Source organism: Peromyscus maniculatus, chromosome 4, assembly GCF_049852395.1.
Source record: "Peromyscus maniculatus bairdii isolate BWxNUB_F1_BW_parent chromosome 4, HU_Pman_BW_mat_3.1, whole genome shotgun sequence".
NCBI classification, from domain to species: Eukaryota; Metazoa; Chordata; class Mammalia; order Rodentia; family Cricetidae; genus Peromyscus; species Peromyscus maniculatus.
Window position 1 is genome coordinate 87,938,472 of NC_134855.1, and position 26,921 is coordinate 87,965,392.

Here is a 26,921-nt window from a genome sequence, read left to right on the forward strand (position 1 = left end):
CTTCCGTTTTGTCTCTTTGCTCTCTAGCCCCACCTAAGTTACTAGGACATTTAGCAGGAGCATGCTTAGAAGAACTCAGCTAAAATTAATACAAAAAATTAAAGCAATTAATGTTTTCTTACTCATTTTAGAATATGTGAATGTCCTGATTTAAAAGAAACTATACATAAAACAAAAAAGATTGTGCCTAAAAACACAATTATTTCAATACCCAACCTTATACATGCTGTCTACATTAAGCTTATCTTTTACCATTGTGTAAAACAAAAATGGAAGTTTAGAAGACACATGTTCATAGATTACTTGTCGTCTGATTACTTGTACACATTTTATAAAAGAAGTTAACCTTATATTGACGAACTCTTACATTCCACATAGAAAATGAGTATTCATTTTTAAAAATAACTTCTTCTTAAACATCCCAGTAAAAAACTCTTTTTGGCCACAGAATTTTCTATTTCCTCTCCTAAGCAATCAAGATATAACAATGATTTCATAAGAAATATGCTTTCTCTCTCTCTGGAATATTTTCTAAATTCACATTTTTGATAAAATAAATATCTCAATTTCAAAACAATAATTCTATATTTTACCAGCAGACGGCTTCTAAACCTAGAAGACAGGAAAGGAGAGGATAGGAAGGAGTGAGCATAGCTGGTGGAGAAATGGTTTTGCCTGCTATAAAGTGAAGCAGAACAGGCACTAAGAAATGAGGTGGTGACTGTTCTTGCTCCTGGGAAAAAGCTGAATTACACTGTTCATCAACAGAGCCAGTAACAAACACAAGCACTAGTGGGACTGTACCTTCTTCCTTTGAGAAAATTGACCACTGTCTGAGTCACTGTGACTCCCAGAGCCACATCCTAGCCCAGGAAAAAGAGTGTACCTGCAGAACAGAGTCCCACAACTGACTGGACATGTCCAGCTGTGTTTACATTTCATCAGTAGCCTATCTGCCAATCTCTCTAGTTGGTTGTGGTGGCAGTTCAACAATGAGACTGGATGACTCTCTGTTGAATTACAGTTTCACTGTGCTGTGTATAACTTTGGCCAGAGAAATATTTCCTCTGGAAGCTTTTGGTTTAAGGAACACTTGAAGATACCCACAGCCCTGCAGAGTGGGCAGGAATAAGTCACCCAGAGACCCCACCCAACACATGGCCCAACCACAGAATGAGCCACTATAATTGTGCAAGTTTGGAGTGCAGAAATGGGAGAGAGAGAAGCAGAGCAGCTTGAGCACTATGAAGAAAGGTGGATGTGGAGACTCAGTGATGGAGAAGAACAACCTGATGTGAGTTTCCTGTGAAGTCATCTGAGGCTATGGTAAAATCCTGGCTTGCACTGGTGCTGAGGGACATTTCTGGGTCTGTGGCCATGCAGCAACAGGCACTGGTGCTGGGGGACATTTCTGGGTCTGTGGCCATGCAGAAGCAGAGGTCTGTGTTGATGTCCATGGCCCATGTTATTACCAAAGGCCATGTGGTTGTCCTTGTTCTGGACTGCTGCCTGGGACGACATTTCTAATGAAGGGCTACACAGGGTTGGTCTCTCCCCTCACTGGATTCAGCACTCAGGAGAGCAGGCCCTGCATCTCACTTAAGTAGCACAGTAGGGCTGGCCGTAGGAGAAGGGGTGTGGGTGAGCTGGCCCTGAGGGCATGAAAACTGGAGAGCTGGCCCTGCTCCTTATCTGCCATGCAGTGATGTGAGCAGAAGAGCTGGCTCCACCCTTTGCTCCCTGAGGCATTGGGTGAGCTACCCTAGGAGGTGCTGGAGATCTCATCATGCAGGTGAGTATATGGGGAAGCTGGCAGGCTGACCAACTCAACTACCACCAAGGTCCAGATACAGGACTAAGAGTTGACTCATCCCAACATCCACCCCATCTGTGATCTGCTGAAGCATGTGAAGGAAAGAGTCCTGCAGATCCAATGCCCACAGGATTTCCATGACACAGGGCAACAAAAGGATATCCAAGAGGAGTCCAGTGAGGGTCCAGTACTGATAGTGTAGCAGAAACCAGAGGCCTAAAACTAGACCAATGATTCACTGCAATGCACACTTGCAAATGAAGATGTATGGACTAATCGGACAAAAAAAGAAGACAGGAAAATATAAAGGAAGCCCAGGGAGGAGCTCTAGAGAGGGGGAATAATAGGATGCAGATGTCTAGAAGGGCAAAAATGGACAAGCACATTTTAACTACAGTGGAATGAGAATAATAATACATAGAGAGGAAGGAAAGCTAAATACCACTAAGGATGTTTGAAAATCCATACAGAGCCTACGATTTTATATTTACATGAAAATATATATGATATATATGTGCATATATAAATAATTTAAATGAAGTTATACCACTTTGGAAGATGCTGCTTCCCCAAGAGCCATAGACTGTCTAACAAAATCTTCAGCTCCAGGCAAAGGAATGTCCCTTTGAGTTGTTGCTCAGTGGATTCTAAGAGACTCCCAAAGAAATATAGGCTCTTCGGGTTGAAGCTAAGATTCTATTACTGGAGACACACCTGAGACATGGGACTCATAGAAATCAAGCAGGAAGTGGCCTGGAATACTTTTTCATGAGGTATGACTTTCATAGCATCCCAAATGTGCTATGTAGGCTACCAGGAGAGAAAAAACAACCAATAGTCTACCTATTTGTAGGGCCTGTGGACCACAAAAACGACTTGTAGAACAAGATATCTCCAGTGGTGCAATAGTACTTGCTTCTTAGTAGTAACCAATAGCTGTCTAGCTTGACTTAAGGCCTACCCAGTAGAAGACAACTCATACCTGATACTGCAAATCTGAGCAGCGTCCTTGGCAGTGGAGGTCACTGAATCTAGAGAAGAATCTACTACTGCCATTTCCATGGCTGGCTCTGTGGCTGGGTGGCTGATTCCTAGCATCTTTCTCCTTCTCTCTCTTTCCTTTATCATTTTTCCCCAGATTTCTCCTCCCATTTGTTCTTCCTGCCTGCCAGCCCCACCTATCCTTTCTCCTGCCTAACTATTGGACAATCAGCTCTTTATTAGACCATCAGGTGTTTTAGACAGGCAAAGTAACACAGGTTCACAGAGTTAAACAAATGCAACATAAAAGAATGCAACACAACTTTGCATCATTAAAACAAATGTTCCACAGCATAAACAAAGGTAACACACCTTAAATTAAAATTCCACAACAGACTCCTGAGTAGGAAATGATGCTACTCCTAGGCTGGTTCTTCCCACATCTATCAACAATCAAGAAAATTCCTCCCCGACCATCTTACAGGTCAATATGATCTAAATGATCACTCACTGACACTCCTTTTTCAGGTGACTTTAAGCTATATAACATGGTAATTAATTTAAACATCATAGGCACTCTAAATTTTCTTGATAGCTGCTCTAATTTTATGTCTTATCATTTAGAAAAAATGAGCTATTAAACAACTTGAAAATACAAGCCTTTTTAATCATATGATTTCTTTCCACTAAATAAAACGATTGTTTGCTATTATCAAACTCTCAGTGACCAAAAGCTTCAAACTAACACTTTACAAAATGTCACTTAGTTACTTGCAGTCTTCCTCTACCTAATCAAGCTCTGAACCTACAGATCCTTGTTAGAAAGATTGATTGGTCTGTTTGTGTCCAAATTCTTTCCAAGATAAAATCCTATCCTACCCATGGATTCCATTGGAACATAATGTGAATGAGGTCTCTTAAATACAGACTAAGGCTGACAACTACTCAGAGAAGGATGATATTGGCTCTCATGGCACCCAGGAAAGGATGCTGAACAGAATGCAAAGGGATCTGGTTATAGTAGTACTGAGTAAAGATTTGTGATATTAACTGCAACATGATTTAAACATTCATGACAGCTTACAATGATTCCAAGTCATATTTTCTACTGAAAGAGATGAACAGACTCTTCACAGTTAATAAACCATAAAGGTCTAGGGTTAAAATGACATGTGGCTGGCTCCATGGAAGCTTCTGAATAAGTGAGAATGGTCAAATAGGTAGCAATGGGTGTGGCACAAGCTGAAAAGCCCAGCAGCCAAAGGAAAGAACTGTCACTTTGGGACTAACATCTCAATTAAAATATTGTAACTTTTCAATGTAAGTGTGAACTGTCATAAATCATTAGAGATCTGATTCAACAAAGGCAGCCTGGTCATAGAGGTCAATCTCTACTGATCTGCAGGACAAGTGTGACTAGCAACACTGCAGCAAAAGAATGATAAAAACAAAAGAAGGAGAAGATGCCCTCTTCTTGCTCCATCTGTCTTTTGAAAGAGAGCATTCCTCCTAGGACTCAGGGAACCCAGAAACCTTTATTTTTTTTGAGATTCAATAAGTAATATATAGACAAAATCCCACCAGAGGAAGAAACACTATTTTCTGCAACACTGTAATTGAAGACTAAAACAGCTAATTAGAATATCAAATATATGAATTATACACACACACACACACACATATATATATATGTATATATATATATATATATATATATATATATATATATATATATGGTTTATAATTGGATGAAATGGAAAATGTTATGGTCCATAATTTCTAAGTTCCAGAAAGTTCTGAATAAATGAGAATACAGAGATGTAGTTCATTGGCAGAATTGCCCAGCACAAACGAGGCACTTCCTTCAGTCTTCAGCAATACAAAACCAAATCATGAGATAAAGAAATGCTTCTTCATTTCTGCTTCTAATGGTATGCATTTTGCATACTGGATATTCACTGCTATTCCAAAACAACCTTGCTGTGGGATGTTAATGTATGTCATGTGGGAGCCCTTCTTGGGTTCCTTGTGGTGTTACCCAGCAGGTCTGCATAGAGGATGATTAGGACCATGGGCCTGAGTGCAGGTGTCTGAGATGGTCTGCACTTGGCTGTACTGGGGGATGGTCTGTATGTCAAGTTGCTCTGATTGGTCAATAAATAAAACCTGATTGGTCGTGGCTAGGCAGGAAGTATAGGCGGGGCTAACAGAGAGGAGAAATAAAAGAACAGGAAGGCAGAGAGAGCCACTGCCAGATGCCGCCATGACCAGCAGCATGTGAAGATGCCGGTAAGCCACCAGCCATGTGGCAAGGTATAGATTTATGGAAATGGTTAATTTAAGATAAAAGAACAGTTAGCAAGAAGCCTGCCATGGCCATACAGTTTGTAAGCAATATAAGTCTCTGTGCTTACTTGGTTGGGTCTGAGCGGCTGTGGGACTGGCGGGTGACAAAGATTTGTCCCTGTGGGCAAGGCGGAAAACTCTAGCAACACAACCTAGAGTCAACAATAATATATTATGAGAGGGATTGAAGACATTGTGATTAGTTTGAACTGCAAGTTAGTGTTTGCTAGCATTACAATGCAAACACCTACCCTTTACTTGTGCCTTCAATAGCATAATGTAAGGCAATCCATCTGAATACATCTTTAAAGAAAAAAATCAATGCCTTCATCCAGAAATAGACTGACCATATCTGTTGAATACCATCTTATGGCATATAAGAGTGTGTTTCTGGCCGGATGGTGGTGGCACTCGCCTTTAATCCCAGCACTCGGGAGGCAGAGCCAGGCAGATCTCTGTGAGTTCAAGGCCAGCCTGGTCTACAAAGCGAGTTCCAGGACAGGCGCAAAGCTACACAGGGAAACCCTGTCTCGAAAAAAAAAAAAAACCAAAAAAAAAAAAAAAAAAAAAGAGTGTGTTTCTGAAATAACACAGAATAGCTTCATTATTAGATAACTTAATTAAAGCTGTTAATATTTGGGTATATTTTACAAATTTAATATCTTGCTTGTCTGTTTGGATTTGTCCTTTTTATACACATAAATATCATTGGTTACAAAGATTTATCTTTATATATGGTGGGCAAAGATAAAATAAGAAAATGGATGGGAAGCCTCTGGCAGTGTTTTGCATGTTCTTAGTAGAATTCTTAGATTCATCAACTTTGATGGAATATAAGTGTATAAAAGTTATTCTTCTTAAATAGATAAGGACTTAAGAGAAGATGTTTCCATTTTCTTTAGTTTACTATAACATATAATTACTAATCAGATATTTGAAAGCTATTTTCATTATTTAAGCTATAACAACATTATAAAATACTCTATTAATAATAAAATTCATTATAGTTACACTTAGTAATGACAATAACATGTGTTATGCACTGCATTAATGTTACATAAATGATCTCATGAAAACCTTTACAAGGTATTATCCTTTTCATATTTGGTGATATGTAACACCAGCAGTTCAGACATGTAGCAACTAGGTAGCAGACATTTTAACCAAGTCATCTGTGAATCTGCATCTACTGCATCTGCACCCACCTGCTACTTAGCTTCATTAATCTTTCTCCTAAGAAAGTGAATTTACTTTGCTTTCCCAACTCTATGTAAATATAAACACACCAACACCAGTTGGACCAAAGGGGGGTGGGATTGAGCAGCATTCTCCAATAACAATTCTTAATCATCATAGAATATTCTAACTTCATTATTCCTCAAACAAAGGGAATTGAAAGGCAAGAGTCATCTAATAGACTGTGATTGTCAACTCTTTTTATGAATAAAAAGGCATTTTATAGGACAATCATATAAGAGCAAGGGAAAATAGTACAAAATGATTGAGTTTCATTGTGAATCAAAGTTAATCAAAAAGTCTTAACTTCTTAAAAAGTTAGTAAAACCAAACTGAAAACCCATTAATCTACCATAAGATCAGTTGTCCAATCAAACAAAATATCAAATAGGAAGCATCAATCAATATAATAAGGGGATATGAAACTTATGAATGATTTGTTTTGCTCACCTCAACTTACTGCTTTGCTTACCCAACTAATTAGACTGATGACTAATTGATACCTGATCACTGAATCCCTGTAAGTTAGTCTTCTTTCCATCAATTTGATATTTCTTGGTTGTGATATTCTTATTTCAATATGTAACATTTTTTTAAAAAAATCAAACAACAGTACCTTTTCATCTTATCAAATACATGTATATTTCTCCCCTTCTTTACTAAAAATTTTGCCATCTCTATTTTGTTTTCTTTGAGAGCCAGTAAAAGTGGTGTAAAGCCATCATGCAAAACAAAACAAAAAAAACCTGCAATCCAAAATCACTGTAATCTTCAACTTAATGGAGCCTGAAACAGTCCTATGAGAATATAAAGCCTTGCTAGAATGAATAAGCAGCTTCTTCCCTTGCAGGCCCCTGCACATTCCTTCTCCTTGAAATGCCCTACAACTGTCTACATGTGACACATGAAACCTTTGCACTCCCTCCCAAATATGACTTTGAGACTGTGTTCATTCTACAAATATTCCCTTCTACCTTAGCATTGAATATATGGAGTCATGTAATTGCTCTCTTCACCTCTTTAAGAGCAATTTGATAAGCAGGTTTCTGCATGAGTATCTTGAGGCTTAGCAGTGTGCTCAGTTCTTAAAGGAAACTACTGGTATCTATGGACCATACCGAGTACATAGCTCCTGAGTTTTTATTTTTCCAGTGAGTGTTTCCTCCAATGAGTTTGTATAAACCAATTTTGACTTGTGAAATCATCTAACATAGTTTATAAAAAATGATATTTACCCCAAAGGAAATATAACATAACATCAACCCAGAAATTTTCAAACTTTTGTTAATTTACACTTCACTTGCATTCTGTTTTCCCCTAATGTTGATTAAATGAAGCATAAGAAAAATCATTCAGTTGTTTTTTCAACACTGTCCTTAACTCACTGTTTTTGCAATGTTTACAACTGCTAGGATATGACGCCCAGGCTTTGTGAGCTTATCATGTCACACGGTAACAGCTCAACTGTCTAGGTTGTGATTTGCTGCTACTTTTTCAATATAGAAAAAAAACTTGCAATTACTAGTCTGGGATCTGTTTATTTGTATACTAATAATACATAGAATTCTTAAAATTCTAGCTTCTTATTAATTTCAAGATCTTTTAAAAGTAATGAATTATTGTTGTCTTAAAGCAAGGAGAGTTATCAACAATCTTCACCATTGTTACTGTTTTTTTCCAAACATAAAAATAGTAAAAGGAGAAAGTAGGACTAAGATTATTGGAGTCAAACAATGGCTATTCCAGAGTTCCTTTGGATTTTGAGATCTAGCATATACACATTCAACGTTTATCCAGGAACTCTTTCAGAATTTCAAGGTGAAAATACCTTTGTCTGCAACTAATTAGATTTAAAGATTCAAACTCTACATAGAAAATTCTACTTGTAATACAAATGTCCAAACTTCTCCTGAGGTCATTGGGGCACACAATCCAGAACTAGGTGCTACCTATAATTTCAGTCTCATTTCTAACCCACATGTCTAATTACCTTCACTGTTTGTTCTTATCACTGAAAAGAGAAAGGACTCAGTCACTGAAAACTTCTTAGTTTCCCTTGATGGGAACAGCCAGGGAACAAACATCTAGAATTGCATTTCATTTCAATATGGAAAAATGTCAGTTCCATCTCCTCCTCCTCCCAATCCAGGCATCCTAGATTTGAAAACAGAGGTTAAGTTTTGACCTAAGTGGTGGTCATATCTGTAGTTAGAGTTTTCTCCAGTCCTGCTTATGCCTGCAGTTGCTCAGACCCAAGTAAACACACAGAGACTTATATTACTTATAAACTGTATAGCCAAGGCAGGCTTCTTGCTAACTGTTCTTATATCTTAAATTAACCCATTTCTATGCAAATTTACCTTGCCACATGGTTCATGGCTTACCAGTATCTTTACATGTTGCTTCTCATGGTGGCAGTGACAGTGTCTCCCCCCCCTCAGCCTTCCTGTTCTTCTTTCTCTTTGTCCTGCCTATACTTCCTCCCTGGCTACTACCCAGTCAGCACTTTATTTATTAACCTATCAGAGCAACACATTCACAGCATACAGATCATTCCTCTGCACACTTCTTCAAAAAAAAGGCGGGGGGGGAATATGCCAGTAGATTCTGTGATCTTTCCTCTGTTTTTACATATATCCACCACCTACTTACTACCTATTCCTCAGATTGAACTACAGGCATGTTTATTTGTAGCTCAGTAACTTCAGCAAATGAAGAGTGAATACTCCTCAAACAGAAAGCATAGTAGCAATACATGTAAACTCATACTAAAATAATTCTGTTAGTTTTGATAATTTTTTTTGGTTACTGTTGGTATTGGCCATGCTTTTTTGTGATAGGGGTCATGAGGTTGAACAGTTAAGAAGGAGTTTTGGTGGGGATATGGGAGGAGCTGGGTGATCTGGGTGATGGTAAAGAATGTGATCAAAATAAATGAAGACAACAATAATTCTTCATATATTCCTTCAATTGCCTAAGTTCCAGGTGGGCCTTCATATTTCGGATCAGGTTCCGGTAACCGTATTCTTTGATTTAGTCTTCACTCAGAGAAATATATCATTTGATAATTTTTTTGTTAGCAACAGCAATAAGATTTAAAATTTGCCACAAATTCTTTTGTTTTACTTGAGTTTTAAAATGGCTTATTTAGCAAGGGAACTTTTGCTCTTCAATTCTGTTGCCTTACACAAGTTAGAAACAATTTTTAGTGGAAAAATAATAAAAAGAGAAGCTTTAACTTGAATAAATATACAGACATAGTTTCTGCCCCAGCAGCAGTCTGCCTCTGTCACAAAAGGAGTTGTGTTATCACCTGTCTCCAGGTGCCTTTCCCCATCAACTAAGTGACATGTTCACCCCTTAAAAGTGCCTGCCAGGCTCAGCTCGCTCTCTTTGACTCTTCACTTTCCTTGTCTCTCATCTCTCTCACTTCTTGCTCCTCTTTGTTTCTTCTTTCCTCTCTTGACGTTTCTTTTCTCCCTTGCTTTTCTTCTTCCTCTGGTCTGTCTGCTTCTTTCAAGTCCCCATGCTGACATGGCCTTTCACTCATCCACTCTCTCCTTCACCAGTAAACCTTGCACTAGGTCTGTTGCACATGGCTTGTTTGCTTAGTGGCATACCTTGGCAGGGCCCCCCAAAATGTACCCACTATTGCCTTCCTTTTTATTTACCCTTTTACATGATGTTTCACAAATACTATTTCTCTATGCAGGAAAGTTCTAGACTCTAACACTTCTTTCAAAGCAAGTCACATTCCCTATTTGAAGTCATATTCTTAAACAATTAAGCTATTTCAAATTATTTTCATTCAAGGAAGTTAATCCTATATGTATTGCTATTAGTGTGTGTGTGTGTGTGTGTGTGTGCACACACACACACACACACACATATTTCAGATTATTTGGGGACTACAGTGCTGTGAACTATACCTTGTTCTTTTGTTCCATGTCTACAATGTATTTAAGCAAATATGCAGCCAGCTTCTGATTATCTTCAGACACAGCATAGTGAAGAGAAGTATTACCATTTTTGTCCATACGATTGGGATTAGCACCAAGCTTCAACAATGTACACGTGCATCCATATGACCAGTTTTGTACAGCCTAGGGATTATACCAAGAAACAGATTGCTTGTTCAATTACTTCAATATAAACAGCACATAGAGTTCACCAATTACTAACATGTTCATGGGATAAGTTTGTTTTATAATCATTTAAATTAAGTTATGTTATGCTAGATTTGAATAGCTATATATACCTTCATCAGAGGTGTGATGGAATTCCCGTCAACAGCATTAATGTCACATTTATTTCTCAGTAGAACATTTACTACTTCTTCCCAGCCATAGACACAAGCAAAATGCAGAGCAATCCTATGGAAATGAGAAATTTTTAATGAAATTCTAGAACACTATGCTAAAATTTACAATTACTCATGTAATCATAAAATATTAAATGGCACATAATTCTTAAACATTGAATGATAGGTGTTTCTTCCACCTTCTGAACAAATACTTAAGTCCTTGTAAAAAATGGAAATATTTATTAACTTGTATTACTCACTATACTGGTAAAAAGACCTTTTCAATGGTGTCTTTTGTGTGGTGCTTTGAAATGAGCACATGGCCTCTTCCAGGCATAGAAATAAATCTGCCAGTGAGCAATACCCCCTAACCAGGAGCAGGTTTAGAGAAAAAGCATGGCATTAAGGTTAAATCACCATAGGTTTAATTATAACTTAAACTTTGCTACAAACTACTTAGGCTTTCTATGAATCAATTCTCTCATCAGTAAAGCTAAGATGAAAAACAGTAGTTATTTCACAGAATACCACTGTGATTCATCAATGGGAATTATGCAAAATGTTTAGAATAGCTCCCTGCACTTGACAACTCAATTTAATATTATCACTGTCCCTTCTGCTCAGCAAACAAGATTTCAAGTACACAAAATTATGTGATAATAATTCTTCTGATATATTTAAGTATTGCTAATTTCAAGGGTTCTAAATTATATTTAAAGTCTCTAAATTTGCTTAAGGGGGACAAAGCAGCAATATTTTAAGAATAGTACAATAGGAATGCTACATAATAGATGTTCATGTTAACAATGTTGAATAAATTACTTGGTAAATTTGTGAATTATCAGGATAAATTTGTAGGCAGGATTGGACAATCTGGCCTAGAGACCTGTAGGTGGAGTGCAAGTCTTGAGACAGTACTGAGGATCCAGAGAAGACAGAACACAGAGAGGTCCTCCCCTCCTTCTGGCTCCCCTATGCTGGTCTTTGAATATAACAAGGGCCATATAACATCCTCCACGCAGGCCACTCCTACCAGCACATAAGCACTATTACCTTTCTTTAAAGTCTTTGTCATGCACGCTGTGTTTCCCAAGTTTTATCATTCTCTGCAGTCTCTTGACATCACCTTCACTCACAGCTTGGTGGATCTTTTTGTGAGGTTTGTATCTGGCTTCATTTGCAAAAATGCTTTTCATATCACATAAAAAGTACACCAAGTTTTTTTTCTGGGACATTGCAGAAACCCATAGGTGTCTTTTCCTTAATTCCATGAACCAAGTTCTTCATGACTGAAGATACTTACTGGTCTCACAGCCTGGCCCTGACCTTCAGATTTTCCCTAGTATTGGTCCTTTGACCCACTAATTTTCCCACTCAAGATCAGCTTATGGAAAATCAAGATAAGCCCACAAGGTCCCCCACCAAAATTGTGTGGTGTGGGAAATAGCTTATGGCACCCCTAGATACAGTTGCTGGACTCCAGGTTCCCAAGCAACACAGGTAAACATTGATGTGCTATTCACATGCACAAGAGCGGGCCTCCTGCATTGCTAACATCCCTAGAGTTTAAGGATGTTCATTGTGAATGTACAGGCCACTTATGGCCATTTCTCTGCAGGAAAACAAGTGTGTTCCATTAAATATCCACATCACTCTCACTGTAAACAATGCTCCTCCTCAGCTTCCATCTAACACTCAATGCTCCAGCCCTTTTACTCCCCTTCTACACTTTTCTCTCTTCTTTCCTCCTCCGTTCTCCCTCCCCCTTTTCTCCCTCCTTTACTCATACAATCTTAAGCTCTTTGTCTTCCTCTTCCATTTTTCACTACTCCCTTTTCAACTCTATTCTTCTCCCACAAGAACAGCGCCCCCCCCCGTTCCTAAATGCACCCCTGGAATGTCTATCCTAGTGCCGCTCTTTCTTCCTACCTTACTTCCTTACTTCCACACCCCTTTCACTCCAGGTTTCCCACAAGTTTTCAGATTACACCTATCTCCTATTCCTGCTGATCTTCACCCACACCATATAATCTCATCATTCACTCACAAACCACACACGCAAAATGAAAAGCAAGCAAGCAAGACGTGATGGTTCACATTTTAATCCTAGTGCTCAGGAGGCTAATGCAAGAGAATTTTGAGTTTGCTGCCAGCTTTGATTAAACTTAGTTCCAAATAAGAAAAAGTACCAGAAATGTCTGGAAGGCAGTGCTTAACTGTTCAGGTATGAAAATAATGGATAATTTGTTACGTCCATTTCCATTTGTGCTTTTGATATAGTCTAAAATGTGTATTTCATAATAGCCAGTAAATATGTAACCAATGAAAGACAAAAAAGATACAGAAGTAATAACTAACCAATAAATATGTAATAATATATGGCTAATAACAAGTAGATATGATCATTTCATTATCAATTTGGAATAAATTATTCAAGTTTATCAAGCTGTTAGAGTAGGAATAATAAATCGTGTCAAAATAGAGGACATCACTTAACATTTGTGTTTATAATGCAGTATTCAGGTTGTATATTCTCATGAGGAGCTTAGGAGACCCTTTTCCTACTCAGGAGTTGTTTACTCAGTCTCTTCATTGCCACCTTCATGTCTTTGTTCCTCAGTGTGTAAATGGCAGGGTTCAGGATAGGTGTAATCATGAAGTCCACAATGGCAAGAAACTTATCCACTGGGACATTAGGAAATGGCCATATGTACACAAACATGCATGGTCCAAAGAACAAAACCACCACAGAGATGTGAGCAGAAAGTGTAGACAGGGCCTTGGACAAACTGCCCAAGGATTGTTTCCATACAGTGAACAGTATGAAGATGTAGGAGACAATCAATAAGAAAAAGGTAGTGACAGAAATTAATCCACTGTCAGCAGTAACCAAGAACTCCATTCTGTAGGTGTCTATGCAGGCCAGTTTGATGAACCTTGGAAGGTCACAGTAAAAACTCTCTATCTCATTAGAACCACAAAAAGGCAAATGGACAACAAAAGCTAACTGAGCCACTGAGTGAATGAGACCAATAATCCATGCACCAATCAGAAGCAAAAGGCACATTCGTGGGCTCATGATGGTCAGGTAGTAGAGGGGCTTGCATATGGCCACATATCTGTCCCAGGCCATGGCTACCAGCAACACCATCTCACATGCCCCCAGGACATGAAGGACAAATATTTGGAAGATACAGCCCTGGAATGAAATGGTATTATTCCTGGAGTACAGATCAGAAATCAACTTAGGAACAGTTGAGGTAGAAAAACAAAAGTCAACAAATGAAAGATTGGCTAAAAGGAAGTACATGGGTGAATGTAAATGAGAGTCAAAGACAACTGTAATCACAACTGAGAAATTCCCCAGAAAAATTGTTGCATATGATATTGTAGAAAATGCAAAGAGGAAACATTGTGTTGGTCTGTAGATTGATAATCCCAGGAATACAAACTCAGATACTTCAGAGTAATTTGCTTCATTCATTGGATCTTTCTTGAGTTATCTACAATACTCCAAACAAAGCAGGCAAAGCAGTTACCAGAAATAATAAAATAATAACCTAGCAGTGGAATATTTTATTTGTGAACTCATTACAATAAAATGATTTTATATTAAAAAGTATAATTTAAAATAAATAAATATTGAAAGAAATGCACATAAATTGTTTCAAATTAATAAAAATAATTCTTCATGATCTTCCATATTTTGAAGAACTAATGTCTCTATTCTACTAATATCCATTATGAGTATATACTATATCCCAATACTATGTTATATCCTTTGGTAAAATGGTGGCCCTGTTTCTGGCAGAATTACAGGCACATTGAATACTTTAAGAGTGAACAACTTTAAACACAAACAAAACCTTGATGACTAAGATGAAGAAAAACCAAAGGAGAAGCGTTGGTTTATATCAGTGGTGTCTGCCTGAAGAGGAATTAGAGTATCCAAGGATTGAATTGTCCTCTGCAATGACCTTGAGACAAGGGAAGTGCATCAAGGGCCGAGTAAGCACTTGTGTTAAGAACTTTGCTGTTTTATCCTAAGAACAATCTTAGTCACCATACAAATGGTAAATCAACTTTTGTGCTATCTGAGGAAACATAAACAGAAGGGTTAATGGTTATTAATTTCCACTTGCTATCAATTTCTTCATAATCTGATGAAGTTCTATAAATAAGGCAGTGAGCAGAAAGAGTTTCATACACTGACAATTGGAATGTAACTTGATATAATTTCTTTAACAGACACCTTCAAAAGAATATTAAAGCAAGTACAAGGAAATGAAAACCAATATTATATAAAGAGGTGAATCATGTATTTTATTACAAATTCTCACTAGACAAAATACCTAAGAAGCTTGTATTTAAGAGCTGAATGTCTAAAAAAACAGAGGATGATTCTGTCATGTTTACCTGTTAGTTGCTTATTTGTATGCTATCATAGATGTGTTTAATAGTTTAAACCATACAAAATTGACATATCTGCATCTTCCAAAATATATATTACCTAATATATTAATTTACTTTTCTGTCTTATTAACTACTTAATTTTTATGTAACTTAATTAAATAATTTATGTTTAACTCACACATGACTGACTGCCAATGTTTCCCCCTTGTAATTCAACTACCAAGCTCCCTCTAGACTAGGCACTGACAATGACTTATTTTCAATTTTCCTGCCACCTCCTCTCCTATGTGTAATTTTTTAATAAGCTGGTATTCACATGAAAATCCTCATACTGCATACTCAAAAAATAGAATATATTGATGCAAACTCCAGGAACTCACTGGAGTCAGAAATAGAGTTCTGTACAGCAAAACCATATAGGAGGAGGTATCATGATGGTCAGGATGTAGGAGTAGATATCAGAGCAAAACAAAACACTGCAGAGGTTAAAAAAAAGACCACTTAGTGATGATTAAACAGATAGTCACTGGGAAACATTAGAGCTGTATTCAGTGATCTGTTTGATACTGACCCAGAAGAGAAAAATAGTATTTTTCCAACAAAGTTATGACAAATATGTGAGCATATATATATATATATATATATATATATATATATATATATATATATATATATATATATGTTAACCCTGATTTGAATAATACACAATATACAATTATATATACTTTTTGTCAAAACATGTCAAAAATATATAGTATATATATATATATATATATATATATATATATATATATATATATTTGTGTAACAGTTAAATCTTTATAATTCAAATTCATTGTATCTAAGCAAGAAGTAAAGGCACAATCACAGAGGTGAATGACAATATATTTTTCCCATCAAAGGAGCTTTAATTAGGCCTAAAACTTGTGGTCATTTATTGTGAGGAATCCAAGGCATGCACATTTAGAAGTGCAAAGTTATACATCCTGTATTTTCAAAGAATAGGCATAGAGAAGCACCAAAACCAAAAGTCGGGGCTACCGAGATGGCTCAGTTGGTAAAGTGTTTGTTGTACAAGCATGAGGTTCTGAATTTCACCCAGGAACCCAGGTTAAAAATTCAAGCATAGTTATGTGAGTTTGTAATTCCAGTATGCACACAAGCCAGTCTAACAAAGTTTGTGAGCCTCAGGCCAGTGAGAAATCCTGTCTCACTCATGCATACTCAAACAAAACCAAGGTAGGTGTCATTTGAGGAACAGCAACCATCATTGTTCTCTTGCATGTATATAAACGTGGACCCACACATGAACAAACACACCCACTATATGCACAAATACTAACAGAAAGCAATACTACTAGGTTTATTGTTTGTTTCTAAATGATTGGGCAACTGACCAGGTTACTTTGACTTTCTTTTTTATGTCAAACTGTTCTTTGCTAATTTTCGATTATGGCTTGGAAAGCTATCACAATTTTACTCATATTGTAATGAAGAATCAAAGTAATCATGCTGGAAGGAGTAGATCTAATTTTAAGGAGAAGGAAAGTATGTGTAGGGAACTCACAAAACAGGCATGCATTGGCCAGTAGGCTTATTAACAATAAACCTTATTAGTCATGAGTAGTTTGGAAGCTTTTAGTTTAACAATCAAAATAGCCAAGAAAGAGATCAACAAAGAGTGATAAAACATATACGAGAGAAATAATTCTCAGTATTATCAATGTTTCAGAACAAAAATTTTCTTACACTCTTGATTTATAAGTTGAAAACATTAATTAAGAAGAGACACCAAGTTGATTTCTAGAAAACTAATTCCAATGCAAGTTTTGTTCTTAAGTAATGTGTAGATGTAATTAATTAATTGTGTGTGTGTGTGTGTGTGTGTTCCATAGGGTGCTTTTGACAGTCAGAGAACACCTCACCTTGTAGGAGTTGGTTCTTTTTTTCCCAATGTGGGTTCGAGGCACCAAGCTCAGGTATTTGGGCTTGGCAGCGTTTACATGCCAAGCCATCTCCACCATGACTAGAAATAATCATTTTTTTTGACAATTTTCTCCTGTCTGAAATAAGGGATTTGCATATCACAAATTTATTTTATTTAGCATCTAAAGGGAAGGAAAGTTCCTTTCATGAATGCGTCATCATTTCTTTTCCAGAGCTTGACAATCTACACTGCCACTGTAATTGTGGTTTTCTTTATTTTTATACCTATGCTAAATTTGCGCAGTAAGGGCTGATTGCAAAGAAATAATGACTAATACCAATTAAGAAAACGAAACAGTCCATTTGGGGTAGGTGTTTGGACCCCTGGTGCTGTAATACTCCCAGTGCAGCAATTCTCAACCTGTGGATTGCAACACCTTTGGCAAATTTCTATCTCCAAAATTATTTACATTACTATTCATAACAGCAGCAAAATTAGAGATATGAGGTAGCAACAAAATAATTTTATGGTTGGTCACCACAATGTGAGGAACTATATTAAAGGATCGAAGTGTGAGGAAGGTTGAGAACCACTGTTAGTGATTCAAGTCACATGACAAGCAGAGGGCAGGAAACCTCAGCTGGATGATGAACACATTATAGCACACAGGGGAGCACAGACAGAGGGGAAGAGTTTGAACATGACAGCATGAACAAAGCATCGGTTTAGAATTAGATGACAACATCAAGCAACTGTAAGTCAGAACCACCAAGACAATGAAGACCAAATTTTATATATTTTATTTTAAGGGTTTGGGGAGATTTCTAGGGATTGAACTAGGGCCTTGGTCACATAAAGTGAGTACTCTCCTGTTGAGGTTTATCTCCAGCCTGAACTGCTAGAACTTTATTTTATTTTTTTAATTTATTTAATTTTATTTTCATTTTACATATTAACCACAGTTCCCCCTCCTTCCCTTCCCCCCCCCTCCATGGTGGTTTTATGTTCCCCATAATATTGTGCCCTCTAATAAACTTATCTGGGGTCCGAGACAGAACAGCCACAACAGAGGATAGGCAGTGGTAGCACACGCCTTTAATCCTAGCATTTCAGAGGCAGAAATCCATGTGTTCAAGGATACAGACAGGCATGGTGACTGATCATGCCTTTAATCCCAGAAAGCGAGCCTTTAATCCCAGGGAGTGGTGGTAAAAAAGCAGAAAGGTATATAAGGCGTGAGGATCAGAAACTAGAAGCATTTGGCTGGTTAAGCATTTAGCTGGTTAAGCTTTCAGGCTTCTAGCAGCAGTTCAGCTGAGAGCCATTTGGATATGAGGACACAGAGGCTTCCAGTCTGAGGAAACAGATCAGCTGAGAAGTTGGCCAGGTGAGGTTAGCTGTGGCTTGTTCTGTCTCTCTGACCATCCAGCATTTCACCCCAATAACTGGCCCCTGGTTTGATTTTATTAATAAGACTCTCTAAGATTCATTCTACACCCCTCTCTCAGCCACCCCTCATAGGGAGTAAGGCCTATGGAGAGTCAACAGAGGTTGGCATACCAACTTGGGGCAGGACCAAGCTCCTCCCCCCTTCATCAAGGCTGAGCAAGATATTCCACCATAGGGAAAGATATATATATATATATATATATATATATTGATTTTTAACACTTTTTTGGGTTTTGTTTGTTTTGGTTTGTGGTTTTTTTTGGGGGGGTTGTGGTGGTTGAGACAGGGTTTCTCTGGGCAGCCTAGAACATTTTATAGTAACACTGAAAATAAGTATCATTAAGGATGTGGAGATACTGAAACTTTAGTACATAGTGAGAATCTCAAATGCTATGTTGTTATGGGAAACTGTAAAAGTGCTTCAATTTTTTTTTATTAAATGATCTCATATGATACCACATGATCCTGTAATTCCATTTCTAGATATAGTACAAAAATAAATGAAATCAGGATTTTTGAAGAGGTGGTGAAACCAGTGCTTTGAGGTCATCTTTCATTGAAAAAAGAATTCAATTCGCTCTTTGCAGGGTAACTAAAAGTTGGATGCAAAGTTGGCATTTCTGCCTTCACTCTGTGTCTGTACTTGTCAGAAGGCACAAAGATAATTAATCTTGTCTCTTTAATTCCTTGAATTTCAGGCAGGACAAAGCTTCACAGGACAGACCATCCTTTCACTTATCTGTGAGGGTGAGTTTGTACTTTCAGTGATTAACCCTGTAACAACTTACAGTATTGCCCCCTCAGACAGACTAGCACTGGATCAATGGCGGCTCATTGATGCTGTTGGGTGGGACCTTAGTTAGAACTGCTTGTGTATGTGTACTGTCCTCTTGCTAGACCTCATGTCAGTCCTGTGAAGACAAACTTGATGTCACTGGATCTCTTTATCTGTTCCTCATCCTACTGTGGCTATCTTCTTTTCCCCCAATACTGTGTCTTTAATTGGTGAGTTGGCCAAGCCTCCCTGATGCAGCTACCAGAGCCCAGGCTTTGACCCTAACACTCCCATCTTCTCTGAATGATTTTTAAAATGTACCAATGATATTTAAACAAACAAAATTTTTATGTACCAACAAATGGATAAAAAAACCACTGTATATATTTCTAAAGCAGTATATTTGGCCTCAGAGAAGAAATTGTGTCAAATATGACAACATGGGTGAACCTGGAATACGTTTTCAATAGTGAAATGATCCAATCACAGAAGAACAAACACTGAATGATTTCACTTATTTGATGTAGCTAGCACAGTCAAACTCATACAAAAAAGGGGTGTTCATCTGTGGTTGTCAGAAGCCATAGAAAGGTGGTGGTAAACATAGTTGATGCTCAAAGAACCATGAAATTCCCATCTCACATGATGAATGAGTTCAAGAGACTTGTATGACATTACATTTACAAGTGAGCACTTAATATTACTATAAGAGTTTGATCTAGTTTTAAACATTCACACCATAAAATCTCTGTTTCAAAAAACAAATTTGAAAGAGATTTGAAATTTAGCTAATCCCTTAAAGGGAATATTCTAAACAAATCACTTACCACTATAAAGACCAGTTTTTGATTGTTGTTGTTGTTTTATTTTTGTTGTTGTTCAATATGAGGATGGTAACTGGGGTGTTAGTTAAGTGATATGATAATATACCTAGCACCCAACTGGCTGATAAAGAATGAAGAGACTCTTATTGCTGAGGATAGGCATAAAGAGGAAACTTGTTTGGAGGAGGTTTCTTTAACATACAACAGTGTTTGTAAAGCAGGTCAGGACTGAACATTGCATACATTTCTTTTGATGTTCTGATGCCAATTCAGAAGGTTCCAGAAAATTGCAGTTTCAGCTCTTTTACCTCGTCCTGAAGCCCAGAGCCTTGAGAAGCAGGACACCCATAACTGTTTAGTCTTTCTTAAAACTTATGAGATGTCCTCTCTGAAATACTGATATGAACATTTCAGTTAAGTACATATGTTGCATATATATCATATACATATGTACACAGAGAGGGATCTAAAACTTGAATGCTCTATCTTCCTACTGTTAACTGCTAGGCAGTTAAGAAATAAGACTGTAAGCTTTCCTGGGTAAAGTAGTCTTGGCTGGCATTTGTGATCTCATAGAACATCTGTCCAGGCCCTTCTAGGTTTTAGAGTCTCCATGGAGAAGCAAGGTATTATTCTAATAGGTCTGTCTTAACTTTCAATTACAATAGATAGAGAAAATGAGATATTCCATAATAAAACTAAATTTAAGCAATGTCTACAAACCCAGCTCTACAGAAGGCATTACAGAAAACTCGAACCTAAAGAGATTAACAACACCTGAGAAGAAACAAGGAATAAATAATCCCAAATGACAAATCAAAAGAGGGGAAATATATGTGCACACACACTCATACACACACCACCACCACCACCACCACCACCATCATCATCATCAACAACAACAACAACAAAGCAGGAATCAACAAGCATTGTTCATTGATATCCCACAATATCAATGGTCTCAATTCCCCAATAAAAAGATAGACTGACCAAAGGGACTTGAAAATAGTACCCATACTTCTGCTGCATCCAAGAAAAATATCTTAATGTCAAGGATAGACATTTCTCATTGCAAAAGACAGAAAAAGATATTCCAAACAAATAGACCTAAGAAGAAAGCTGACATAGCCATGTTAACATCTGATTAAAGAGGTTTTTAAATGGAAACTAATCAGAAGAAATAGAAAAATACCTTCCATACTCATCAAAGGAAAAATCCACCAAGAGGACACTGCAGTTCTTAACATCCATGTACAAAATATATGGACACCTAAGTTCATAAAAGAAACACTAATACAGCTTACATCAGACATTGACCCTCACTCACTGATAATGGGAGACTTCCTTCCCTACAGCACTATTGCCAATAGACAGGTCATACAGAAAAAAAAAAAAAACAACTAGAGAAATATTTACAGACCAAAACTAAACAGAGAAATGCTGGAGCTAATTGATATTAGAAACTAAATGTGGACTTAATAGACATTTACATAACATTTCACCTAAACTCAAAAGAAAATACCTTCCTCTTGGCACTTATGGAATCTTCTCCAAGATTAGTGACATACTTGGACATAAAGCAAGTCTCAACAGATATAAGAAAATTAAACTAACAGCCCACATTCTATAAAATCGCCAGTGATTAAATCAACAACAGAAACAGAAGAAAGCTTACAAACTCATGGAACAAGGACAACTCTCTACTGGATGAAAGCTGAGTCAAGACAGGAATTAAAGGCTTTCTAGAACTGAATGAAAATGAATAATACTCAAATTTATGGGACACAATGAACATAACTCTAAGAGATAAGTTTACAGCACTAAGTGCCTATATTAAAAACAAAAAAAGGAGAGATTTCATACTGGTAACTTTAAGTAGCACATGTGAAACCTCTAGACCAAAAAGAAGTTGCACGCAAAAGGAGTAGATGGAAGGAAATAATCAAACTCAGGTTTGAAATCAATAAACTAGAAACAAACAAACAAAACCAATGTAAAGAGTTAATGAAGCAAAGAGCCAGTTCTTTGAGAAAATTGGTAAGATTGACAAACCATATCCAAATTAACTAAAAAGTGAAGAGAATATTTAAATGAACAAAATTAGACATAACAAAGAGGGGACATAACAACTGACACCAATGAAATCCAGAAAATCACAAGGTCATACTTAAAAAAACCTGTATTCCACCAAATTATAAACCCTAAAGAAGTGGATAATTTTCTCAATGCATATCACTTACCAAAGTTAAATCATAATCAGAAAAGCAATTTAAAAATACCTATAACTTCTAGTGAAATAGAAGAAGCAGTCATTAAAAGTTATCCCCCCCCCAAATAAAGCTGAGGACCAACTGTTTTCAGTGCAAAATTCTATGAGACTTTCAAAGGAGTTAACACCATTACCCCTCAAATTATTCCTCAAATAGAAACAGAAGGAACATTGTCCAATTCATTTTACAAGGTCACAGTTATTCTGATACCCAAACAACATAAAGACCCAATGAAGAAAAAGAATTACAGATCAATTTTTCCTTATGAACACAGATGCAAAAATACTCAATGAAATAATTGCAAAAATCAGTAGCTCTCCTATGTACAAATGACAAATGGACCAAGAAAGAAATCAGGGAAACAATGCCTTTCTCAATAGTGTCAAATAAAAATAAAGCATCTTGGGGTAACTGTAACCAAAAAAAATAAAAGACCTATATGATAAAAACTTTAAGAGACTGAAGAAAAAAATTGAAAAAACTATCAGAAGATGGAAAGATCTCCTATGCTTATGGATCAGTAGGATTAATATAGTATTAATATAGTAAAACTGGCTATCCTACACAAAAAATTTCAACACAATTTTTCAGAAAATTTAAAATGACAAATTTTCAGCTTCACCTGGAAACACAAATACATAGGATAACTAAAACAATCCGGAATATTAGAATAACTGCTCTAGGTATCACCATCCCTGATCTCAAATTGTACTATGGAGTTGTAGTAAGTAATAAAACCAGCATGATACTGGTGCAAAATCAGACACATTGATCAATGAAGATCTAGAAATAAATCCACACATCCATTGGCACCTGATTTTGATAAAGAGGACAGAGACACATTCTGGAGAAAGGACAAGATCTTCAACAAATGGTGCTGGTAAAACTGGAATATTCCAAATACATGCATATTAATCAACCTATACAAAAATCAACTTCAAATGAATCAAAGCCCTCACTACAAAACCAGACACACTAGACCTGATAGAAGAGAATGTGGGAAGTAGCTTTGAACTTATTGGCAAAGGAGACAACTTTTTGGACAGAGCCCCATTAACACTGGAACTAGGATCAATAGTTAATAAATGGGACCCCATGAAACTGAGAAGCATAGAAAAGGACACTGTCATCCAGACAATACAGAATAGTTAAAGATTTTCATCAACACAACATCTGATAGAAGACTACTCTAAAAATTTCTAAACAACTCAAAGAATTAGATATCACAAAGACAACCCAATTACAAAAATGGGGCTACAGGTCTAAACAGAGGAAACTCAGATGGCTGTAAAACACTTAAAAAATGTTCAACATCCTCAGTCATCAGGGAAATGCAAATTGAAACTACTCTGAGATGTCATCTTAAACCTGTCAGAATGGCTAAGACGAATAAAACAAGTGACAACTCATGCTGTAACGGGAACACTCATCCATCTCTGGTGGGTGTGCAAAATTGATGGATATTAGTGTGGGGGTTCCTCAGGAAGATGGGAATGTACCTCAAGATCCAGCTATAACACTCAGGCATATACTGAAAGAACACATCTTCCTACTATAGAGACACTTACTCAACCATGTTCATTTCTGGCCTGTTAGTAATATTCAGAAATTAGAAATAACCAAGATGTCCCTCAACAGAATAAAAGATAAAGAAAATGTACATTTACATAATGGGATATTACTCAGCTGTTATAAGAATGAAATCATGAAATTTGCAGGTTAATGGATTGAATGAGAAACAAATCATCCTGAGTGAGGTAACCCAGACCCAGAAAGACAAATGTAGCATCTGTTCACTGGTATGTGAATTTTAGCTGTTTAGTCAATGAAGACCAAGCTATAACCTGTAGAGAAACAGAAGTTAGGTATGGATTAAGGGAGTATGGGGACAGATAGAGCTCCTAAGAAAGGGAAATAGAATAGATAGTTATGGGTGTATGGCAGGGCAGGGGTGGGGTGGGGGACTGGAATGGGAGGATCAAGGGGGAAGGGGAAATGAAGAGGAGGACAAAGGAGGGAATATGGAGAGAAGGAGCTAAAGTTAAGGATTATTTGAGGGCCAGTATAGAAATTTAATATAGTAGAAGCTTTGTAAATATCCACATATGAAGGCAATCTAAATGAAATCATCAAATAATGGGGAGACAGAGGCCTAACTGGATGACTCTTGTCACCAAATGAGGCTTCCAGTATTGGTATTATGTTGTTGGCCAAAGCAGTCCCATTGGAACCCCACAACAGCCCAGGCTGTTGCGAAGACTATAGATTGTTCTCCATAAACTGACAGTAAGTCCTGTCCCATTGCTGAATACATCACCCACACAACTCACTGAACACGAAGAAACCAAGCTGGTGCCTACACAGAGCCTTCACCCCTATGTTCTAGAGTCTATGGTATAGAAAGGTACTCTGCATGCTATCAAAGGAAAAAGGTAAACACCAAGCCAGCCACAAAGCATTTGATCCACAATGATGTCTGTCTGTAAGATATGCTAGTGCAATGGTGGCACAAAGCTTGTGGGTGTTACCAAACAATATCTGGTTTGACTTTTATTTTTTTACATTTTATTTTATAATTTAATTTAATTTTGCATATCAGCCACGGATTCCCTTGTCCAGGGCAAAGACTCCCCCGAGGATTGAGTTCAACCTGGTAGATTCAGTCCAGGCAGGTCCAGTCCCCTCCTCCCAGGCTGAGCCAAGTGTCCCTGTATAAGCCCCAGGTTTCAAACAGCCAGCTCATGAACTGAGGACAGGTCCCGGTCCCACTGCCTGGATGCCTCCCAAACAGTTCAAGCTAATCAACTGTCTTACTTATCCAGAGGACCTGATCCTGTTGGGGGCTCCTCAGCTATTGGTTCATAGTTCATGTGTTTCCATTCGTTTGGCTATTGGTCCCTGTGCATTTTCCAATCTTGGTCTCAACAATTCTCACTCATACAAACCCTCCTCTTTCTTGCCAATTGGACTCCTAGAGCTCCACCTGGGGCCTGGCCGTGGATCTCTGCATCCAGTTCCCTCAGTCATTGGATGAGATTTCTAGCTCAACATTTAGGGTGTTTTGCCATCCTATCTCCAGAGTAGGTCAGTTCAGGCTTTCTCTCACCCATTGCCAGTAGTCTATTGTGGAGGTATCTTTGTGGATTTCTGTGGACCTCTCTAGCACTTTGCTTCTTCCTATTCTCATGTGGTCTGCTGTGGGATGGTCTGTATGTCAAGTTACTCTGATTGGTCAATAAATAAAACACTGATTGGCCGGTGGCTAGGCAGGAAGTATAGGTGGGACTGACAGAGAGGAGAAAAGAAAGAACAGGAAGGTGGAAGGAGATACTGCCAGCCGCCACCATGACAAACAGCATGTGAAGATGCCGGTAAGCCATGAGCCATGTGGCAAGGTATAGATTTACAGAAATGGATTAGCTTAATATGTAAGAATTAGATAGCTAGAAGCCTGAGCCATTAGGCCAAACAGTTTAAATAATATAAGCGTCTGTGTTTATTTTATAAGTGGGCTGTCAGACTGCTGGGGCTTGGTGGGACCCAAAGAAAAAACTCTAGCTACAGTGGTCTTCATTTATCATGGTCTCATTTCTTGTTCTCCTTCTCTGTTTTTGATCCACCTGGGATCTCTCGTTTCCCTAAGCTCTCATTCCCTAAACCTTGCCCTTCATTACCCCCACTCACATCCAGGTTGTTCATGTAGATCTCATCCATTTCTCTGATAGAACCCATACCTGACAATGCTTAGATGACCAAGAATCTGAGACTAGAAGGCCCAGGGACAAAATACTAATGTTCTACAAAGAAAAGAAAGTAGCAATAAAATGACTCTCAGTGACATTCTGCTATAAGCATAGATAAGTGCCTTGCTCAGCCATCATCAGAGATTTCCTCCTGCAGCAGATGGGAACAAATACAGAGACCCACAGCTAGATATTATGCAGAGACTGAGAAACCTCGGAACACTTAGCCCTAACAGAATACCATCATCAAATCCCTCCCCTCAAAGCTCTGAGAACCCTGTGGAAGAGAAGATAAAAGATTGTAAGAGAGAGGATGGAGATTACCATGAAAACAAATTTCTCTAACTCAACAGGATCCCTCAATCTTGTGCCTTTTCTTGGGCTCTTTTCCTTTTTTTCTCCTTTTTGTTTGTTTTGTTTTATTCATTTGTTTGTTTGTTTTGTTTAGTCCTATTGCAATGTGTTAGTTTTTTTCTATCTTCATTATTATATTATATTAAAAATATATTATCCCTTAGAAGCCTGTTTATTTTCTAATGAGAGGCAGAAGGCGGATGCTCCAGAAGGAATGGAGGCAAAGAGGAACTGGAAGGAGTAGAGGGAGAGGAAATCATAATCAAGATATATTATGTGAGAAAAAAATCTATTTTTAATAAAAGGTAAAAATGATAGCAAAAATACAAACAAAAATAAATATGACTGTATTTTGGTTGTCAATATTTTGTAGATCCATAATAAACAGACTCATGTCTCCAGCTTTTTATCATCTCACTACTTTGTAACAAACACAAAGGAGCTTAATAAGATAGTAATACAAATCAACACAGAGCAAAACAGTCTT

At 37.5% G+C, this 26,921-nt stretch overlaps 2 protein-coding genes across 2 annotated transcripts in view; both read right to left on the reverse strand.

Annotated features, from left to right (window-relative positions):
- LOC143272954 (anoctamin-3-like) overlaps window positions 1-26,921 on the reverse strand; it is a 282,163-nt gene that overhangs the window by 98,667 nt on the left and 156,575 nt on the right. Inside the window, exon 13 of the mRNA XM_076570270.1 lies at window positions 10,635-10,749. Coding sequence (XP_076426385.1) covers window positions 10,635-10,749 — 115 coding nt within the window. The remainder of the gene's footprint in view (window positions 1-10,634; window positions 10,750-26,921) is intronic.
- On the reverse strand, window positions 13,096-14,197 carry LOC143272737 (olfactory receptor 4F15-like). Its single transcript, XM_076568717.1, has one exon. The coding sequence runs from the start codon at window positions 14,161-14,163 to the stop codon at window positions 13,225-13,227; it is 939 nt and encodes a 312-aa protein (XP_076424832.1). The 5' UTR covers window positions 14,164-14,197; the 3' UTR covers window positions 13,096-13,224.

Bases quoted from the DNA above. Each gene is read 5' to 3' on its own strand.
- LOC143272737 (XM_076568717.1), bottom strand. From the start codon at position 14,163: ATGAATGAAGCAAATTACTCTGAAGTATCTGAGTTTGTATTCCTGGGA.